Source organism: Dasypus novemcinctus, chromosome 23 (genome assembly GCF_030445035.2).
Source record: "Dasypus novemcinctus isolate mDasNov1 chromosome 23, mDasNov1.1.hap2, whole genome shotgun sequence".
Lineage (NCBI taxonomy): Eukaryota > Metazoa > Chordata > Mammalia > Cingulata > Dasypodidae > Dasypus > Dasypus novemcinctus.
In genome coordinates, this window is record NC_080695.1 from 39,710,379 (window position 1) to 39,734,011 (window position 23,633).

Sequence of the window (23,633 nt, forward strand, 5' to 3'; positions counted from 1 at the left end):
AAACAATGATACTAAGAATTTCTTGCTGCTTGTCCTTGTTTTTCAAAATGGCTTTGGTTATTCTAGGTCATTTGTATTTCCATATACATTTTTTGATCAACCTGTAAATTTCTGCAAATAAGTCTGCTGGAATTTTGATAGGTATTATAATGCTCTATAAACTAATTTGGGGAGAATTGTCATCCTAAGAATATTGATTCTTCCAATCCATGACATAGAATGCCTATCTTTATGAATTTAGAACTTCTTTAATTTCCCTCAGCAATATTTTATATAATTTTCAGTGCACAAAGTCTTATACTCTTTTTTTTGTTAAATGTGTTTTTAAGAATTTTATTCCTTTTGGTGTTATTGAGAGTTTTGGCAATTTCTGTGTGTTTGTTTTCTAGGAATTTGTCCATTTCATCTAAATTGATGCCTATTTTTAAAAAATCCAATCTGAGAACCTCTGTCCTTTGATTGGAGTGTTTAACCCAATTACATTTAACATAATAATTGCTATGCTAGGGTTTTTATTTTTAATTTTTAAATTTTTTGTCTTTGTTACATTCAAAAAATGTGAGGCCCCCATATACCCCCCAACCCCCTCACCCCACTCCTTCCCCCATAACAACAACCTCCTCCATCATCATGAGACATTCATTGCATTTGGTGAATATATCTCTGAGCACTGCTGCACCTCATGGTCAATGATCCACATCATAGCCTACACTCTCCCACAGTCCATTCAGTGGGCCATGGGAAGACATAAAATGTCCGGTAACTGTCCCTGCAGCACCAACCAGGACAACTCCAACCCCCGAAAATGCCCCCACATCACATCTCTTCCTCCCACTCCCTACCCCCAGCAGCCACCATGGCTGTTTTCTCCACACCAATGCCACATTTTCTTCAATTACTAATCACATAGTTCATGAATAGAATATCAGTAAGTCCACTCTAATCCATACTCTATTCCTCCATCCTGTGGACCCTGGAATGGTTGTGTCCACTCCACATCTATATCAAGAGGTGGCTTAGATTCCACATGGATGCTGGATGCAATCCTCCTGCTTTTAGTTGTAGGCACTCTTGGCTCCCTGGTGTGGTGGTTGACCTTCTTCACCTCCATGTTAGCTGAGTGGGGTAAGTCCAATAAACCAGAGGGTAGGGATTACAAGTCTGTTGAGGCTCAGGGCCTGGCTATCACATGGTCAGTCCAGAGATTCAGGACCCCTGGGTATACATTAAACCCCAGCACCAACTGCAGTTCCGGTAAAAGTAACAGGAGAGGCTTGTGGGCAAAGATCACATCTGAATCCAGCTCCATCACACAGAAACACAAACTCCAAAGTAGGGCCAACTGACATGGCACTGAACTCCATCTGCCATGACCATAGAACCTGTGGGTCTCTGTAGCCCTCAGAAGAACCAATATTTGGGGTTTTATCTACTTTATCTGTCTTTGGGACTCTGCAACCCCCCTGATAACCTCCCGGCTCTTTTTGGAGACTCATAGCCATATAAACTCATTTGTCCTTTCCATTTCCCCCTTTTATTCAGGTCAAAAAGCATTTTTAACTCCTGGTATTATATGTAGCCTTATGCTAGGGTTTATGTTCACCATTTTGCTATTTGTATTTTATGTTGTATCTCCTTTTTCTTCCTGTTTCTTCATTATTGTCTTCTTTTGTATTAAATATATATTTTTAAGTGTATTGTTTAAGTTCTTTTTTTTAATTAGTTTTTAATTCTTTTCTCAGAGATTGCTCTGGGGATTACAATATACATCTTTTTTTCTTTACTAGAGAATTTGTGGGCTTACAAAATACAGAACAATCATGCATAAAATACAGGATTCTCATAAACCACCACACCACCAACACCTTGCATTGGTGTGGAATGTTTGTTACAAATGATGATAGCACATTTTTACAATTATACTATTAATGAAAGCTCATGGTTAAACTTAGGGTTCACTTTGTATGATGCAGTTTGATATTGTTTATGAATTACAAAAATAGATATTGTATTATGTTTGCAAATTGTTCTGTTCCTCTGGGTATATTAGATTGTATTAACTTCAGAGGTCTCACTTTTACTTGATTAAATTATGATTAGGGTTTTGATTGGGCCACATCAGTAGGACATTGCATCCCTGCCTCCTTGTTGGCTGGGACTCACTGAGAAAACAACATGGGAGAGGAGAGAACTGGAGTTTTGATGTTGGAGCCCTGGAAAATAAATACACAGGAGAAGAACATAGAGGGATGGAGACAGCTCCAAAGACATGGCAGAGGCCCCAGGAAGAGAGAGAGCCTGATAGTCTACAGCTGACCTTGTGGAGAAAGTAGAGTAGCTGGGAACAGGAAGAAACAAGACCCAGGGAGAGAAACAAGACTTATATCAGTCTACAGCTGGGACCAGAAGAAGCTGGGACCATGGAGCCTGAAGAAGAAGTCTGAATCCTTTCAGAGACTGGTAGCCATCTTGCTCCAACATGTAGCAACAGACTTTGGTGAGGGAAGTAATTTATGCTTTATGGTCTTGTGACTGTAAGCTTCTACACCAAATAAATACCGTTTATAAATGCCAACAGATTTCTGATACTTTGCATCAGCACCCCTTTAGCTAACTAACATATATGGCGTAGTTCCATAGATTTAAAAAAAAATAAAATTCTTTTACCATTTATATGATCTAACATTTCTGCTTTTAATCATATTCAGATATATATTTCAGTGCTGTTAATTCAATTCAAAATGTGCTACCATCACCACCATCCATTACCAGAACATTTCCATCATTCCAAACAGGTGAAACTTGTACATTTTAACCCTTAATTTCCCATTCCCTATCCCCACCCTGTCCTCTGCTAACCTATCTTTTAGATTCTGACTCTGAGTTTGCTTATTCTAATTGGTTCAAATCAGTGAGAACATACAATATTTCTCCTTTTGTGTCTGGCTTATTTCACTCAACATGATGTCTTCAAGGTTCATCCTTGTTGTCCTATGGACTTCATTCCTTTTTATGGCTGAATAACATTCCATTGTGTGTGTGTGTGTATCACATTTTATTTATCCATTCATTGCTTGAAGGGTACTTGGTTGTTTCTGTCTTTTGGCAATTGTGAATAATGTCACTATAAACATTGGTGTGTAAATGTTTGAGTCCCTGCTTTCAATTATTTTGGGTATATACCTAGTATGCCAGGTCATATGGTATTTGTACACTTAACTTTCTGAGGAATCACCAGAGTGTTTTCCCTAGTGATTGCACCATTTTACAGTGCCACCAGCAATGAATAAGTGTTCCTATTTCTACATATCCTCTCTAACACTTGTTATTTTGTTGTTGTTTTTATTTTTTTTTTAATTTTTAAAAAAAGATTTATTTCTCTCATCTTCGCTCCCCACGCCCTCCCCCCGTTGTCTGTTCTCTGTGTCTATTTGCTGCTTCTTCTTTGTCTGCTTCTGTTGTTGTCAGTGGCACGGGAATCTGTGTTTCTTTTTGTTGCATCATCTTGTTGTGTCAGCTCTCCATGTGTGTGGCACCATTCCTGGGCAGGTTGCACATTCTTCTGCACTGGGCGGCTTTCCTTACGGGGCACACTCCTTGCGCGTGAGGCTCCCCTATGCGGGGGACACCCCTGCGTGGCAGGGCACTCCTTGTGCGTTATCACCACTGCGTGTGGGCCAGCTCCACATGGGACAAGGAGGCCTGGGGTTTGAACCGTGGACCTCCCATGTAGGAGACGGATGCCCTAACCATTGGGCCAAGTCCACCACCCTTGTTGTTGTTTTTAATAGTGGCTATTCTAACATGTGTGAAATGGTATCTCATTGTGGTTTTGATTTGCATTTCCCTGATGGTTAATGATGTTAAGCATCTTTTCATGTACTTTCTGGCCACTTGTATATCTTCTTTGGAGAAATGTCTGTTCAAGTGTTTGCCCATTTTTAAGTTGGGTTCTTTGTATTTTTGTTGTTTAGTTGAAGGATTTCTTTGCATATTCTGGATATTAAACCTTTATCAGATATGTGGTTTCCAAAGATCGTCATTTTACTTTCAAGATAAAGCCCTTTGATGTGCAAAAGTGTTCAATTTTGATGAGGTCTCATTTACCTATTTTCACTTTTGTTCCTGTGGCTTGTGTGTCAATTCTAAAAAAACATTAGACTTCCTTATGTTTTCTTTCTAGCTCTTATATCTAGGTCTTTAATCCATTTTGAGCTTGTTTTTTGCATGTGATGTGAGTCAGGCATTCTCTTTGAGGTGTTTTTTTTTCTTTTTTCTGGCAAATGGAGATAGTTTTCCAAGTACAATTAATTGAAAAGACTGTTCCATCCCAATTAAGTGGTCTTTGCCACCTCATCCAAAATCAGGTGGCCATAAACGTGAGGGTTGATTTTTGAGCTTTCAATTTGATTCCGTTGGTTTATTTCTCTGTCCTTGTGCCATGCTGTTTTGATTACTGTGGCTTTGTACTAAGTTTTAAAATTGGGAAGTATGAGTCCTCCAACTTACTTATTCCTTTTCAAGATGGCTTTAGCTATTTGGGACCCCTTGTCCTTCCATATAAATTTGAATATTGGCTACAATGTGCACAGTAAAACAATCTAGTGCAGATGAATACCAATTTATTTCTAATATTATATAGAAAGTTTGTTTCAACATAGCTCCTTTCCCTTTCACCTCCAAAATAAAATACACCTTTATGCCTTTTAAGACATTAACACATTGTTATAATTATCATTTTATGTAATTGTCTTTTAAAAAGGAGAAGAAAAAAACTAAAAAATATATGTTTATACTATCTTTTATATTTACGTGTGCAATTATCTTTGCCAGTGCTCTAATTTTTTGTGGGTCTTTTCATTTCAGCCTGAAGATATTAATATTTAATATTTCTTATAGAGCAACTCTGATGGTGACAAATCCAACTTTTGTTTATTTGGGAATGTCTTCTTCATTTTTGAAAGAGAAATTTGCTCAATATAGGAGTCTTGGTTGACATTTTTTCTTTCAGCATTTTGTATATGTCTTTCCACTCTTTTCTAGTCTCCATATTGTCTAATAAGACATCAGCTGTTAATCTTATTGGGGATTCCTTATTTGTGAAAGTCATTTTATTTTCCTGCTTTCAAGATTTCCTCTTTGTCTTTGACTTTCATTAGTTTATTCCACATGGAATTCATTTAGCTAACTGGATGTGTAGATTGTTTTTCATCAAATTTGGCAAATTTTCTATCCTTATTTCTTCAAATAATTTTATGCCTGATTCTCATTCTCTCTCCTCCATCTGGGACCCTATGCTCATATGCTTGATGTTGTCCCACGTGCCTCAGAAGATGTGTTCTTCCTCCATTTTCTTCTCTTTTCTGTTTCACAGACTAGTAATCTCTATTGACCTATCTTCAATTTTGCTGATTTTTCTTCTTACAATTCAAGTCTGCTGCTAAGCCCCTCTAGTAAACTATTCATTTCTATTATAAAACTTTTCAAATCCAGAATTTCTACTTGGCTCCTGTTTTACTATTTCTCTTCCTTGATATTCTCTCTTTGGTGAGACACAGTTGGCATACTTTCCTTTAATTCTTTAAATATAGTTTCCTCTATTTCTTTAAAAATATTTGTAATAGCTTGTGAGAGTAGCCTAAATTTGAATGTGCAAAACCAGTTTGAAGTTGAAATGTTTCCGTAATGCAGATTAGAAGTGTGGGCTTAGCAACACTGGGCCCTGACTAGATGGAACACTGTCTGATCAGTACAAAAAATGTTTATGTGAGTAGGCATTTGAAATTTGTATGGCCTGTTCCCTAGTATTGTAGATGTTGCACCTGTTCCCTATTATGTAGATATTGCAGTTCTGATAGTGAACAGCTGCTTGGTAGTTTCTAATAAATATGATGTGGAAACTAGGGTCAAGGCTCTCAGTTCCAGAAGCTGTGAACCCCTGATCCCATCTTTATTTCCTCTCTTGTGTCTTTCTTTCTGTTCTTTTATTTCTTAAGTTCTGTATCACCTTCCCTTCGAGCCAACCTATTTCTGAGCTGGTCTCAGCAATAGCTTATTTAAAATTTTTGTCTACCAAGTCCAATATCTGGCCATTAAGGACAATTTTTGCTACTTGCTTTTTCCCCTATGTATGAACCATACTTTGCTGTTTCTCCTCACAGATCCTTTTTGTTATTTTTGTTGTTTTTATTGTTAAAAACTGGACATTTAAGATAATATATTGTACCAATTTTGGTATCAGGTGCCCTCTCCTGGGTTTGCTACTGTTTTTAAGAATTTGTTTTTTAATTGTTGCTGATTATTTCCTTAGTGACTTTCATGGATTAATTTTGTAGATTTTGTATTCTCTACAATATGCAGTCAGATAATCCCTGATAGGATTAAAAAATATATTGCTTTCATTTTTAAGCCTGGCTCCTAGTGGTCACCCCTGGGTTAGTATAATTTAGTGGGCAGCCAAAGATTTCCTTAAATTCCTTGATCCAGAGAGACTTCTACTTTTTTCCAAGCGTGTGAAGGCACACTTTCCAAATTCACACAGTTTGCAAGTCAGTCTCAATTCTTATTCCCTGCATTACAGGACCTAAAAATTACCAGAGGTAAGTACCTGGAGCCTTCTCCTTTCCTTGGTCATTCCTGGGTATGCACATTGTCCTACACATGTGCACAGCCTTCTAGATCCCCAGGAATATACTGGAACTTTTTAAAGTTTACTGTGTCATCTAGTTCTTCAGTTATTCCTTTTAAGTTTTGGGCCAGACTATCATTTGCCTCAACTGAGGTCACAGACTTAAGCAGCTGTGGTGATATTACCTGCAGGTTGCTTTTGTTTTTGTTTTTTACTTAAAACCCATTTTTTATTCAAGTGTCTTACACCAACCCTGCAAAATGAGTTCTATTATTACCCCCATATAAGATGGGGAAGAAAAAAAAAGACAACTCATGCAACTTAAATAATATAACATCACAGTCTTTAGAATAGTAAATTATATAATTATATATGATTACATAAATGTGATGATAAAAAATAAGCCAAAGGCCTTTTGTTTTTAGTAATGCCATATGGGGTAGGGCTTTTTGTTTTGTTTTTTTAACGAGTTGAACCCTGGTTCAAATCATTTAGAAACAATGCCCTGGGAATAGCAATTTTTCAGAGAGCTGCTAGTTTTGGTCAAAATATTGACAGTGCTTTTGGGATAGGGATTTTAATAGAGCGCCCTGTAAAATACAAGGCTGCTGGCTTTTCATGGCTTCCATGCCACAGGGCTGGGAAGGAGGGAGACAGGAAAAGCCTGAAGTTAAAATGCCACAGATCCTATTGTTCTTATAAATGTTCAGTAGTTTTTCTTGAAAAGTTACTGTTTAGTTCATTCTGTGACTTTGGTTAACTTTCAGAGCTCTCAAATATATATATATATTTAGCAATTTTTTGTTGCTTTTGTGGGAATGGGTTCACCAAGCTTCTCAGTTCATCCTACTGTAAGTTCAAATCCTTTAGCTGCTAGGTTTTGGGGTAATTTATTACACAAGAATAGATAACTAATGAACTACCTAAAATGAGTTGTTTTAATATTAACAAAGATAATCCGAGAAAGTGTTAATATGGTTCTTGCCAAAGGTAAGTGCTGAACAGTTATTTATACTACCCTCAACATAAATTAATATTGAGGAGTCAGTCTATTCAGCCATCTGTTTTAGAAATAGCCCATACAGTAGGCTAAAGGACAGCTTTCAGGTTTTGGTACTAATATGTCACACTATGAAAGCTTAGAGTTACATGTTTGTGTTCTGACTAGAATATAAATTCTATGTTAAATTGCACAATCAAGTAGTATTTGGCTCTTTTACCCATTCTCTGAAAGGTGATGCAAAGGGATGAAAACTACTTAGAGTCTAAATTCCTCGTTAATTACTAACTTTGTAGCCAGAAATGTTGAAAGGTACATTTTTTTTGCCTCTGATATAACTACCTGTACAACATTGGTGGTTATGAGGAAAAGAAATAAGCAGATAGCTAAGTATTATAGTTAAGCCTTTTCTTTGCATGTTACACACATAGGTCTTTCTATAACAGCACTTTTTTTTTTAATATGGGTTTTACCTTGTACTTCCCGAAGTTCTTGATTTTTAGGTTTTAGAAAAATCTCAAGGTTCTTTATGAGATTCAGAGCCAAATCAGAATTCCCTGAAATTGAGTAAGGCACAATAGTTCGACCATATTGACCCAAATCCATTTCTCTGGAAGGCAGTGCTTCATGACTTAAGTCCACAGTTTCTAAGAGATAGGTAGTTACAAGCAAAATTACTAATATCTGTAGCAACATCAATTTCCAATTGCGGCGACTGAAAAGTGCTCTTTTTATCAACATGGAACGAAATTGCTGGCAATAAAGTGTAAACTAAAAGAGGAAAGAAGCATAACATTTCAATGGTTAGTGATTCAAATAGGCTATTCATGTTGAAATTCATTAAGATAGCAGTTTTAAAAATTTTATGGTAGAAGAGATACACATATAATACAAATGTGTCCTTGAATAGAACCCAAGTAAATAACAAGATGATATGAAAAGTTTAACATCCATAAGGTATTAAGTGAAAGGATTAAGACCTGAGTTTTGATCTAACTACATTGAAACAACCAACAGGATGATTTTCTTCATGGATATATGGTAGAATTTCTGATCAGAAAAACAAAATTATTTTTATCTTTATTGTTAAATCATAATCTTTCTATTTTTCTTCATTTTATAAGGGACACTTGCCCCATAAACTTCTATATAACAATTTTCCTTTCCAAGGTTTTAATACACATACTGTAGTTCACAGTGGGAAATTGTCCCTAATCTCATCAACAAACATCTTTAGAATAAACAGTCACAACTCTTGGGTGTTGTCACAGAACAGAACATAGGGAAATTTTAGAATCAGTACTTTTCAAAGTGATTCTGAGGAATAACAATGGTGAGAGAAGCATTTGTAATCCTTACCTAGAAATCATCTCATCTGCATCAATGGAATTCTAATACGGATTCTTCCATATTTGACCAGATTTTCTATGGCTAAACTCCAATCTTCTTTTATGTTCTGATACTACATAGAAAGTGAATCTTATACCCAAACCAAACTTCATACATTTACATTCTTAGTGAATAGGCTTACCCCAGTATTAAAATTAATGGTAGGAAGTTCATTCAAAGTGGTAGAAATTGCTTTCTCATGACTTCTGGTCACATTCACATCCTGGCTCTTGTCTTGTTCTATTTTTTGGTGCTTCAAGGGCAAGGACCGGATAGCCTGAATATCCATTTCAGAATCTGCCAGCTTACAGACCCTATACATACACATACACACAAAGCACAAAGCATTTTGTTTTAACCATAGCCTTGATCTATTTTATTTGGAAATTCTCAAGTTCTGAAATCTGGAAGGCTCCTTGGTTTTTCTCATTGATTGGCAGGAACATTGTACGGAGGCAGCATGGTAACAGTTTTTAACCACCAATCATAGGACTGCTGCCAGTCCATGGCAAGCTTTCTGCTAATTTGAGGGGGAAAAAATTACAATGTATTGTGTATTTCATTAATTTAAAGGATTCACCTTAATCTAAGATAAGTGTCTCTTTTGGGAGTTAAAATATTCTTCATTTTTTATAAAATGATGGGGACACACTGGAAATAGAATTTTCTTTTGTCCTTACTTTCCCCACAGCTTCCTATACCTGAATCTGGGTCCTTGCATGCAGACATACAAGGAGAATGAAAAAAAATATACACAAGTAATTATACTTCAAGTGAGAAAATGTTAGCTAGACATTTTATTTTTTTATTAGTTAAGTAGAATAATATGAGTAAAGAAATCATAGTATATTGAGAAAGAGTAAATATTAATTCCACCATCCCAAGTGGTAAGACACTTGGTAGAAATATATGATTTGAAAAGGCATTTTTTCCCCCTAAAATACAGAGTATCAAAATCTTTCCAATACCTTCTTGTGAGTTTTTGTATGGGATACAATATTAATACCCTGAACTATGACATTCACAAGTAATGAGTAGATCAATGACTTCTATGCCCTTCAAAATGTATATCAAATACTGATTCAAAAAACCTGTTTTAAAATGTGTTGCTACAGTATTTTAATATCTTTTGATATTAAAAGAATTGAGGAGTACTGTAGTTTTTTTTTTTAAAGGAGGTACCAGGGATTGAATCCAGTAGCTCCTACATGGGAAGCAGGAGCTCAACCACTGAGCTATATCTGCTTCCTAACTATTGTGCTTTTAGATATATTTTTCTTGACTACTTTTCTTTATCATATTCTTTAAGCTTTTTAAAAAAAGAATTATTTATTTACTTATTTATTTCTCTCCCCTTCCCCACCCACTCCGGTTGTCTATTCTCTGTGTCTATTTGCTGCATCTTTGTCCACTTCTGCTGTTGTCAAAGTGACACAGGAATCTGTGTTTCTTTTTGTTGCGTCATCTTGTGGTGTCAGCTCTTCATGTGTGCGGCACCATTCCTGGGCAGGCTGAACTTTCTTTCGCGCTGGGCGGCTCTCCTTATGGGGCGCACTCCATGCATGTGGGGCTCCCCTACATGGGGGACACCACTGCGTGGCAGGGCACTCCTTGCGTGCATCAGCACTACACATGGGCCAGCTCCACACGGATCAAGGAGGCCCGGGGTTTGAACTGCGGACCTCCCATGTGGTAGACGGACGCCCTAACCACTGGGCCAAGTCTGCCGCCCTCTTTAAGCTTTTATTCTTGTTTTCTTTCTGCATAATACATTTTCATTAGAAAAATATAAGAAAATACAAACAAGCAAAAAGGGAAATACAATACAATTCAGTGGCATTTAGGACATTCACAGTTTTGTGCAACTACCATCTCCATCTAATTCCAAAACATTTCTATTACTCCAAAGTAAAACCCCTTACCCAATAAGCAATTTCTCTCCTCAGCTCCAATCATCCACTTCTATGAACTTATCTATACTAGATATTCATATAAATGAAATCATAAAATGGAATCACCTTTTGTGTCTCACTTTTTAAAAAGATATATTTTATTTATTTATTTCCCCCCACACCCTCATTGTTTGCACTTTCTGTGTCTGTTCATCTTCTTTGTTTCTTTAGGAGGCACTGGGAACTGAACCTGGGACTTCCCATGTGGGAAGGAGGTGCCCAATCACCTGAGCCACCTCCATTCCCTGCTTCGTTGTGTCTCTCATTATGTATTTTTTTCTTGTATCTCTTGTTGCACCATCTGGTTGTGTCAGCTCACCATGGCTGCCCATTATGCCAGCTCACTGTCTTCTTTAGGAGGTACTGGGAACCAAACCAGGGATCCCCCATGTGGCAGGCAGAAGCCCAATCGCTTGAGCCACATCCGCTTCCCATCATTTCTTTTACTTGGCATGATGTTTGTGAGGTTCGTCCACACTGTAGCGTGTATCAGTATTTTGTTCCTTTTTATGGCTGAATAATAGTCCATCCTACGTCACAATTTATCCATACATCCTTGCCAGTGAATATTGTTCTTTTTTTTTTTAAAAAGAAAAGCTATAGTTTTACAGAAAAATCTTGCATAAAGTACATATACAGAGTTACCATATACTCCTCCCACAGTTTTACCTATTATTAACACTTTACATTAGTGTTAACTTTGTTATAACTGATAAAGCAACATTATTATAATTATACTATTAACTACACTTCTGTGTTTACTTAGGATTCACTCTTTGTGTTGTATAGTTCTATGGTTTTTAAAATTTTTATTCAGGTAACATATACAACCTAAAATTTCCCATTTTAGCCAGTTTCAAATATATAGTACAGAGGTGTTCATTACATTCATAATGTTGTAATGGATGGTGGTAAAGATATACCACCGTCCATTACCAAAACTTTTCCATCGCCCCAAATAGAAACTTTGCACCAATTAAGCATTAACTCCCATTGCCTACCCACTCTCTGGCCCCTGATAACCTGCAATCTAGTTTCTTATTCTATGAATTTTACCTATTCTGATTGTTTCATACCAGCTCATATATTTTTCTGGTTTTTTTTAACTGGTTATTCTCTCAACATGATGTCTTCGGGGTTCATTCCTGTAGCATGTATCAGAACTTCATTCCTTTTGACAGCTGAATAGTTTTGCATTGTATGTATGTAAAACATTTTGTTTATCCATTAATCAGTTAACGGACATTTGGGTTGCTTGCATGTTTTGGCAATTATGATTAATGTTGCTATGAACATCAGTGTACAAGTATCTGTTGGAATTCCTGCTCTTAATTCTTTTGAGTATATACATAGAAGTGGGATTGCTGGATCATATGGTAATTCTGTATTTAACTTTCTGAGGAACCACCAAACTGTCTTCCACAGTGTACATCATTTTACTTTCCCACCAAAAATGAAATGAATGAATATTCCTATTTCTTCACATTCTCTCTAGCATTAAAAAAAAATACTAGCCATTCTAGTTGGTACATAATTGCATTTCATTGTGGTTTTGATTTGCATTTCCCTATGCATTAGCCAATGATATCGAACATCTTTTTATGTGCCTTTTGGCCATTTGTATATTTTATTTGGAGATACATCTATTGAAATCTTTTGCCCATTTTTAAATTGAGATGTCTCTTTGTTGAGTTATAGGATTTCTTTATAAATCTGGATATTAAACCATTATTAGATACATGTTTTCCAACGATTTCTGCAGCTTTTTACTTTCATGATAAAGTCATTTGATGCACAAAAGATTTTAATTTTGACAAAGTTCCATTTATCTATTTTGCCTTTTATTGGTTATGCTTCTAGTCTGAAGTTAAGAAACCATCATCCAACACAAGGTCCTGAAGAGGCTTCCATATGTTTTCCTCTAGGAGTTTTATAGTGTTGGCTTTTATATTCAGGTCTTTGATATATTTTATGGATCAAAATGTATATGGTATGAAGTAGGGGTCCACCTTCATTCTTCTGCATATGGCTATCTAATTTTCCAAGCACCGTTTGTTGAAGAGACTATTCTTTCCCATTGAATGCACTTGGAACACTTGTCAAAAATTAATTGGCCATAGAAATGAGCGATTATTTCTGACTCTCAATTTGATTCCTTTTTTCTATATATCTGCCCTTGTGACAACACCACAGTCTTGATTACTCCAGCTTTGAAATAAGTTTTAAAATTTGGGGAAGCGGACTTGGCCCAATGGATAGGGTGTCCGTTTACCACATGGGAGGTCTGCAGTTCAAACCCTGGGCCTCCGTGCCCCTTGTGAAGCTGGCCCATGCGCAGTGCTAATGCTTGCAAGGAGTGCCGTGCCATGCAGGGGTGCCCCCCACGTAGGGGAGCCCCATGCTCAAGGAGTGTGCCCTGTAAGGAGAGCCGCCCAGCGTGAAAGAAAGTTCAGCCTGCCCAGGAATGGTGCTGCACACATGAGAACTGACGCAGCAAGATGACGCAACGGAGAGACACAGATTCCCGTGCCGCTGACAACAATAGAAGTGGACAAAGAAGAACACACAGCAAATGGACACAGAGAACAGACAACTGGGGGGTGGGAGGGGAGAGAAATAAATCTTAAAAAAAAAGATTTAGGGAAAAAAATTGGGAAGTATTGAGTCTTCCAATTTTGTTTTCCTTTTCAAGATGGTTTTGGCTATTTGGGAACCCTTTACCCTTCCAAAATATTTGATGATTGGTTTCTTTCATTTCTACCAAGAAGGCTGTTGGAATTTTGATTGTGATTGCATTGGACCTGTAAATTTCTTTGGGTAGAATTAGCATCTTAGCAATATTTAGTTTTCTTTCAGCAATGTTTTGTAGTTTTCCATGTATAAGTTCTTTACTTCCTGGGTTAAATTTATTCCTAGATATTTGATTCTTTTAGTTGCTATTATAAATGGATTTTTTTCTTGATTTCCTGTTTAGATTGTTCATTACTACTGTATAGAAAAACTACTGATTTTTGTGGATTGGTCTTGTACACCACAGATTTTCTGAATCCTTTTATTAGCTCTAGCAGCTTTGTTGTGCATATTACAGGATTTGTATGTATAGGATCATGTTGTCTGCAAATGGGGAAAGTTTTACTTCTTCCTTTCCAATTCGGATGTCTTTTATTATTTCTCTAGTCTAATTTCTCTGGCTAGCACTTCCAATACAATGCTGACTAGTAGTAGTGATAGTGGGCCTCATTGTCTTGATCCTTATCTTAGGGGGGGAATTACCAGTCTTTCACTGGTCAGTATGATGGTAGCTTTGGGTTTTTAATATATGCCCATTATCATGATTAGGAAGTTTCCTCTATTCTTAGTTTTCTGAATGTTTTTTTATCAAGAAAGTGCTGGATTTAGTCAAATACCTTTTCCACATCAACTGAAATTATCATGTGGGTTTTTCCCTTTGTTCTGTTAATGTGGTCCATTACCTTAATTGGTTTTCTTGTGTTGAACCACCCTTGTATACCTGGAATAAATCCCATTTGTCATGGTGTATAAATCTTTTAATAATGTGCTGTTTGTTGGATTTGATTTGCTACTAATTTGTTGAGGCTTTTTGCATTTAGTTTCATAGGGAATGCTGATAATTTTCTTTTCTTGTGATATCTTTTTCTGGCATGATGCTGGACTCACAGAATGAGCTAGGAATTGCTCCTTCCTCTGATATTTTTGGGAGAGTTTGAACAGGAATGGTGTTAATTCTTCCTGGAATATTTGGTAAAATTCACCAGTGAAGCTATCTGGTCTTGAACTTTTCTTTGTTCAGAGGCTTCTGATTACTGACTTCATCTCTTTATTGATATTGGTGTATTGAAGTCTTCTATTTCTCTTATTCAGTCCAGGTGTTTTATGTGTTTCTAGGAGATTGTCCATTTCATCTAGGTTATTTGTCAGTGAACTTTTGAGATAGAGTCCTAGATATGAATTTCTGGGTAAAAGCAAATTCAGTTTTGCTAACTATTGTTAAAATCTATTCTATTAAAATCTGTATTGTACCATCTTGCATTCCTTCTAGCAAGATATGAGAGTATTTGTCTCCATATTCTCATCAAGAGTGATTCATGTTTATCTTTTCACATTTTGCCAAGCTGATAAGAAATATGTCTGTATGACTGGAACTTAAGCAAAGTTGAGCTTTTTTTCCATATGTTTACAGGTTATTTGCATTTCTTTGTGTTTATGTGAACTTTCATTTTTCCCATTCTTCCATTGGGTGTTAGTCTTTTTCCTCTTCAATTTATTTTATTTTATTTTTTTATATCAATGTTAAAAGTCACTCCATTAACACAAGCTTATAACTACAATAATAATAAATCTGCTTTGGTCCATGGTTACACTCCTCCCCCTCCCTTCTGTTGTTTATTCCTTGATCTTGAGGGATTTGGGATTATGCCCACCCTGACTGCTTCAGGCCGAGAAGGGACTTGGATATTATGAGTCTGATGAAAGGAATTGTTTGCTTGCAGTTGAAGATAATCCTTGTTTTTGGGATGGGATTTGTCTATCATCATTGTTTTTTTGTTAGTTGTCCAGAGCAAGCCTGAAGAACTGGAGTATAGAGTTGGCTTCAATCCTGCAAGATTTCAGGGCTCAACCAGCATATGAACAACCTGAAGATTTAAGTCTCTAAGGAATATATTTGACAGGTACATTGAAAATTATAGGTTCAAATAAAAGGAGTAGAAGAATCATGATTAAGGGAATTATAAATGATTGTAGCTATGCCATGTTGGAGAAATAAAATTTCACATAATCCCAAATAGGACCCTCTAAGGGGGTGTTGGTTTCATGAGACTGTAGCTTGCCTGTTGTATCTGGACATATCTAGAACCCTCAGGAGCACTTCTGTCTGAGGCTTTATTTACTGTGGCAGTTTGTGAAATCTGCCTAAACCTGCATAAGCATAACCAGAATGGCCTCCCAACTCAAAATCTCTTAGCCATAAAAGCTCTGTTTTATTTAATATTTCCCCCTTTTGGTCAAGGTCTTTTTCCAAATGCGTCACTGATTAACACTTGGTAATAATCCCTTGGTGCCAGAGGCTTATCCCCAGGAGTCATGTCCCATTTTGAGGGGAAGGCAGTGAATTTATTTGCAGAATTTGGTTTAGAAAGAGGTCCTGTCTGAGAAATAAGGAAGTTTTCAGGAGTGAAATCTTAAGCATTAATTATAATTAGGTTTAGTTTCATTGTTACAGGAATAAGGTTCATAAGTACTGTACAAGCATTAAGCTTAAGGGCTTGGCACATTGGCCTATATTTTATTTTTGAAGGCAACGATTATACATACCAGAGATTTTTGCCAACTTATTCGAGAAAATAGCAGGATTTCCCTAAAATGGAGTTTAATGTTTTGTTAGCTACTGTGACCCTCTACCTATCCGGAAAACACACCTGTGACAACAAGAATACATTTATAGCCCACAGAAATATGCTTTAGTGCATTTTCCCCCATATAACAAAGGAATATTGAGTGTCTCAGCTGGGATACACATACAAACATTCTTTTTCTTTCAGTTTGGCTTTTTCCCCCTTTGTTTATCATACGCTTTCACATACAAAAGATTTTCACTTTTTATTTTGCAATTTAATATATCAAAAAAAATTTTTTTTTGCTTAATGCTTCCAGATTTTGAATCATAGGAAAATTTTCCCTCCTCCCATATTACATTGGAATTCAACAATGTTTCTTTCTAGTACTTGCTTGGTTTTTTGTTTTTTGTTTTTCATTTTTAAAAAATTTAGATCTCTGATCCATTTGGAATTTACCCATACTATGGTGTGATAACGGATCCAATTTTTCTTTTTCTATATGCCTATGCAATTTTAACCCAAATACTACCTACTAAAAAGTATTTATTTTTCTGATTTAGAGTCTACCTTTACCTTCTCAATCTATTTCTGTGTTTTCTATTCTGTTTCATCAGTTACCCTCGGTTTCTGTGTATTAATGTTAGACCATTTTATTTTAGAAATTTTATTTTGAGTTTTATTGTCTGGTAATGCTAGCCATTCCTAATTGCTGTATTTTTTTACTGGCTTTCCCTGTCTATTCTCAGTTGCTTAGTTTTTGTTTAACTTAAATTCATAGTCAAATTTATAATACAAGCTTTTTGTTCTTTTAAAACATATTATTTATTTTTAAAAGATACTTAGATTATATAAAATATTACATAAAAAAATATAAGGGATTCCTATGTGCCCCACTCCCCACACATCCCACTTTTCCCCACATTAACGACTTCTTTCATTAGTGTTGTACATTCATTGCAATTGATGAACACATTTTGGAGCATTACCAAACAGCATGGATTATAGTTTATATTGTAGCTTACAGTCTCTCTCACTCAATTCTATATGTTATGGCAGGATATATAATGTCCTATATCTGTCCTTGCAATATCATTCAGGACAATTCCAAGTCCCAAAAATGCCCCGATATTATACCGCTTTTTCCCTTTCCCTGACTTCAGCACCTCCAGTGGCCACTGTCTCCATATCAATGACAGAATTTCTTCCATTGTTAGAGTCTATAGTAGAATACCAGTAAGTCCACTCTAGTCCATATTTTATTCCCCAATCCTGAGGATTCTTGGGTGGTAATGCCCACTCCACCCCTAATTGAGAGGGGGCTTTGATCCCATATGGCTGATGGATGGGACTCTCTTGCTTGCAGTTGTAGACTCTCTCAGTTTCCTGGCGTGGTGGTTGTCCATCCTCACCTCCTTGTTAGTTGTTCTGGGTTAGGCCAATGAACTGAAGAGTAGGTGTTGCAACTCTGCTGAGGTTCAGGGACCAGCTGGCACATGGACAGCCCAGAGGTTCAAGTCTCTTGGACATATACCTACCAACTCCAGCACTAACTATAAGTTCACATAAAAGGGATAGAAGAGGTATACCATAAACTTTTATATACTTTTACTGGTATCACATTGCATTATAAATTTATGGGGAACTAATATTATAATGATGTTGAATCAAGAACATAGGGTTTTGCTCTATTTATTCAAGTCTGTTTTTTTAAAAGGTTTTCTTTTTTATCTCCCCCCTGCCACCACAGCCTGAGCTCACTGTCTGCTCTCTGTGTCCATTCGCTGTGCATTCTTCTCTGTTTGCTTGTCTTTTCTCTTCTTTGTCTTCTCTTTAGGAGGCACTGGGAACCAATCCTGGGACCTCCAACTTGGGAGAGAGGCAGACAAATGCTTGAGCTACCTCAGTTCCCTGGTTTGTTGTGTCTCTCATTGTTTTTCCTCTGTGTCTCTTTTTTGTTGCATCATCTTATTGCATCAGTTTGTGGCATGGGCCAGTGCCCACACTGTGGGCCAGCTCTCTGCAGTGTGGGCCAGCTTTGCCTTCACCAGCAGGCCCTGGGAACTGAACCTGGGATCCCCCATATGGTAGATGGGAGCCCAATCACTTGAGCCACATCCGCGTCCCTCAAGTCTATTTTTATAACTTACAGGAGAAGTGATTATTTTCTTCCTAGAGATTTGTACAATTTTATCATAATTATGCCTTAGTATTCTTCTTTATTTAATTAATATTTATTTATTCTTTAACTAGTATTTTTTCTTTATTTGTGATTAAAAATGTGATGTGCTTTCTATTATTTCCTCTAACTGGTTATTGTTTCTCAAGGCTGTTGGTTTTCATATGTGTTTTAGTTTCCTCATTGCTAGAGCAAATACCATGCAATGGGTTAGCTTATGTAATGGGAATTTATTGGCTAACAGTTTTTAAAAAAAAATTTCTCTCCCCTTCCTCCTTTCCCCCCGCCAGTTGTCTCCTCTCTGTGTCCATTTGCTGTGTGTTCTTCTGTGACCACTTCTATCCTTCTCAGTGGCACCAGGAATCTGTGTTTCTTTTTGTTGCGCCATCTTGCTGTGTCAGCTTTCCGTGTGTGCAGCGCCATTTTTGGCAGGCTGCACTTTCTTTCTTGCTGGGCAGCTCTCCTTAGGGGGCACACTCCTTGTGGGTGGGGCTCCCCTACATGGGGGACACCCCTGCATGGCACGGCATTCCTTGTGCGCATCAGTACTGCGCATGGGCCAGCTCCACACAGGTCAAGCAGGCCCGGGGTTTGAACCAAGGACCTCCCATGTGGTAGGCGGACGCCCTATCCATTGGGCCAAGCCTACTTTCCTGGCTAACAGTTTTGAGGCTAGGTGAAATCCAAAATCAAAGCTTCATCAAGGAGATGCTTTCTCCCTGAAGATTGTAGTGTTCTGGGTTTGGCTTCCAGGGATTTTTGTTCCTTTGCTTTTCTGTCACCTGGCACTGCACATGGCTGCTTCTCCTGACTTTTACCATCTTTTCCACTGACTTCCAGATTCTCTTGGGGACCTTTCTTACATGGCTTTCAGTAATAGGATTAAGACCCACCCTGATTCAGTTGAGTCACACCTTAACTATTTATAAAGAGTTCAGACCCATAGGAACAGCTTAAACTTAAGAACATGTTTTTTTCTGGGATACATACCTCCAAACCATCTCAGTAGGTTGATTTAATATCCTACTTTATTAGTGTTTGTAGAAGTTCTTCCATGGAATATGTTAGTATTCCACATTTATAATGACATCATCTACAAATAGAAATAGCTTTGCTTTCTTCCTTCTAATTCATATGTCTGTCATTATTTCTCTTATTTAAATACATTGGCCTATACTTCCAATAGAGTGATACTTAGCAGTAGGGACAGTGAGTACACTTGTCTTATTCCTTAGTGGGAAAGCTGTTAGTATTTTCTGCTAAGATACTGTATTTTTTGGCTAATATTTTAATACAAGTATACATGCACAAACATATATATATATTATTTTAACATGTTGAGAATGATTGTGTCAATTATTGTTTTATTCAATGTCTTTAACATGAATAGGCATTGAATTTTGTTACATTATTTTTTGGCATTTCTGGAGATAATCATGATTTTTTCCCCTCTTAGCCCTAATTTTATGATTAACTATTTGATGGGTTTCCTAATACTGAACCACTGTTACATTTCTAAATAAACACCATTTGTTATAATACATTTTTTAAAAGAGATTTTGATCTGTTTTAAAATTTACATACAGTAATAAAATAGTATTTGTTGGTACAAAGTACTATGAATTTTAACTCATGTTGATTCATGTAACTACCATCACAATCAGGATACAGGGCCATCATCCCCAAAATATTCTCTGATGATGCCCCTTTGCAGTCTAACCCTTTCCTCATTCCTAACCCCTGGTAATCACTGATTTATTCTCTGCTTCAATAGTTTTGCCTTTCACAGAGTGTCACATAAATGGAATGATATTCTAGAAACTTACACTTCATTTCTCAGCATATTATCTTTGTTGCATTATCTGTAGTTCATTAATTCTTATTGCTGAGTAGCATTCTATTATATGGACATACCCCAATTTATTTTTCATTTCACCACCGAAGGGCATTTAGGTTGTTTCCAATTTTTGGTGATTATGAATAAAGCTTTTATAAACATTTCTATATAAGATTTTGTGTGAAGCCAAGTTTTCATTTCTCTGGGGTTAAAATTAAGGAGTGGAATTGCTTATACATGTGATATGTAAATATTTAATAAGAAATTGCTAAAGGTTTTTTTCCAGGGTAGATGTGTCATCTTTGTATTCCCACATGCGTGAGAATACTATATATTAATATCTTCATTAGCACTTGGTATTGCCATTTTTTGGGGGGTGGGGCATTATAATAGGTATGTAGTGGCACCCCGTTTTGGTTTTGATTTGCATTTTACATCTTTTCATATATTTGTTTGCCGTCCAGATAATGTTTTTGGAGGAGTATCTGCTAAAGTTTTTCTGCATATTTGGGGTGGCAGAGGTTATTTCTTTCTGTTGAATTTTGAGAGTTCTTTATATAATCTTGATTAAATAAATTTCTCCATCTCTATTTGGACTTTTCGTTTTCTTAACAATGCTTTTCAGAGAGCAAAAATTCTAAAATTTGGTAGAGTCAAATTTATCATTTTTTTCTGGAAGTTTTATAGTTTTATTTTTTACTTGTAGAGCTATGATCCATTTTTATTTAATTTTTGTTTGGATGAGAGGTTTATGTTGAGGTTCATTTTCTTGTCAGCATATGGTCATCTAGATATTCCAACACCACTTTTTGAACAGACTATTCTTTCCTTTGCACCATTGTGAAAAATCAGGGGAGTGGCTGTAGATTAAGTAGTTGAGTACCTGCTTCTCATGTTTGAAGTTCTGGATTCAATCCCTGCTACCTCCTTAAAAAAAATCAATTGGTCAGAGTTGTTGTGTGGGAATTCTATACATGAGCATGATTTTTTAGTAAGTTCACAACTTCTGTAATAAAAATATATAAGAAATTCAATTCATCATATTCATGTAGTTCTGAACTTTCCTGGTCTGTTCCATTGATCTATATGTCAATTCATTTTTCAATACCACATAGTCTTGATTAGCTTTATAGTAATATTAGTCTAACAGTAAAATGAGTAAGCCTTAAAATAGGGTAGTGTGAGTTCCCCAGCACTCTTCTTTTTCAAAATTGTTCTATCTATTCTAGTTCTTTATCTTTCCATTTACATTTTAAAATAAGTTATCTAGAGCTACCAAAAATTCTGCTGGGGTTTTATTGGAATTGCCTTAAGCCTATAGATCATTTTGGGAGCACTGACATCTTAACTATGTTGCATCTTTCAATCCATGAGCATGATATGTGTCTCCTTTTTTGAGATCTTCTTTGATTTCTTTCACCAGTGTGTAACTGTTTTCTGCATATAGATCTTGCCTATCTATTGCATATTCATACTTACTTCATTTATGGCTTTAAAAATACCAATGCTTATAAAATTTGTTTTCCAATTGTACATTGCTATAATATAAAATGCAACTGATTATTGTATGTTGACTTCGTATCCTGTACATTGCTAAGCTTACTTATTAGTTCTAGAAGCTTTCTTAAAAATTGATTCCTTGGGATTTTCTAAGTAGATAATTATGTCATCTGTGAACAAGGACAGCTTTATTTCTTCATATCTAATCCATAGGCCTCATATCTTTTTCTTGCTTTATTACCCTGATTCAGACTTCCAGGATGATGCTGAAAAGTAGGTGTAAAAGTGGACATATTCTCCTTGTTCCTTATCTTACCATGAAAACATTTTATCTTTCATTATTAAGTATGACGTTAGCTGAAAGTTTTTGCAGATGCTCCTTATCAGGTTAAGGAAGTTCCTTTTTAATTAATGTTTATTTGTGGTTTATTTATCTGAGAGTACTGTGGATGAACATTGAATTTTGTCAGGTGCATTTTCTTCATCATTTCATATGATTATGTAGTCTTTCTTCTTTAGACTATTACAATAGTTTTAAATTTTGTATTAAATTGCCTTGCATTCTTGAGATCAACCCCACTTGGTTGTGATGCATTATTATTTTAATATATTGTATCTGATTTGCTAATATTTGCTGAGGATTTTTGCTGAGAGACAGTGGTTTTTAGTTTTCTGTTTATGTATTTTCTTTTTCTATTTTTCCTTATCAAGGTTTTGCTGGCTTCATAAAATGAGCTGGGAAATATTTCCTCTTCTAATTTATGGAAAAGATTACTTAATTGGTGTTATTTCTTAAAAACTTGGTAGAATTCACCAGTGAAATAATCTTGGACTAGTTTATTTTTAAAAGATCATAAAATATGAATTCAATTCCTTTAATAGATTAGGGCAATTCTTGGTTACTAGTTTCTTCTTGGGTGAGTTTTGGTAGATTTTGGCTTTCAAAAAATGGATCCATTTCATTTTACAGGCATTTAGTTGTTTGTAGATTCCATTATTATCCACTTATGTCTGCTGGGTTCTGTAATGATATTACCTTTTTCATTTTGATATTGGTAAATTGTGTCTTCACTTTTTTCTTTTTCTTTTTTTATTAATGTTTGCAAAGAGCCAGCTTTTAGTTATTTGATTTTTATTTTTCTTTATTGCTCTTCTCCCTTCTGCTTCATTGACTTAAAAAAATTATTAATTTATTTATCCCCATCTCCATTGTTTTGCACTCGCTGTCTGCTGACTGTGCCCACCCACTGTGCACTCCTGTGTCTGCTTGTCTTCTCTTTAGGCGGCATCAGGAACCGATCCTGGGACCTTCCAGAGTGGGAGAGAGGCTCTCAGTCTCTTGTGCCACCTGAGTTCCCTAGTCTGCTGCATCTCCCACTGTCTCTTCTTTTGTGTTCCTTTGTTGTGTCATCCTGCTGTGCCAGCTCTGAGCTTGGGCCACCTTGCCACGTGTGCCAGCACTCCTGCTTGGTTCAGCAGTCCTGTGCAGGCCAGCAATCCATTAGGGTCAGCTTGTCGGGTGGGCCAGCTCTCCACTTGGGCCAGCTCACTGTGTGGGCCAGCTTGCTGTCACCAGGAGGCCCTGGGAACGAAACCCTAGACCTCCCATATGGTAGATGGGAGCCCAATCGCTTGAGCCACAACTGCTTCCCTTTCATTGATTTTTTAAGTCTTATTTTCATTATTTCCTTTCTACTGTTTGGGATTATTTTGCTCTTCTTTCCTGGTTTTTTAAGTGGAAAATAAGATTGTTGATTTGAGAGCTTTCTTCTTTTCTAATATAGGGTTTCAAAG

At 36.4% G+C, this 23,633-nt stretch overlaps 1 protein-coding gene across 1 annotated transcript in view; it reads right to left on the reverse strand.

Annotated features, from left to right (window-relative positions):
• Window positions 1–23,633, reverse strand: part of LOC101441443 (phospholipid-transporting ATPase ABCA3-like) — a 207,241-nt gene that overhangs the window by 59,061 nt on the left and 124,547 nt on the right. The window contains exons 11-12 of the mRNA XM_058286294.2: window positions 9,160–9,331; window positions 8,102–8,399 (exon numbers count right to left, since the gene is read on the reverse strand). Coding sequence (XP_058142277.2) covers window positions 8,102–8,399; window positions 9,160–9,331 — 470 coding nt within the window. The remainder of the gene's footprint in view (window positions 1–8,101; window positions 8,400–9,159; window positions 9,332–23,633) is intronic.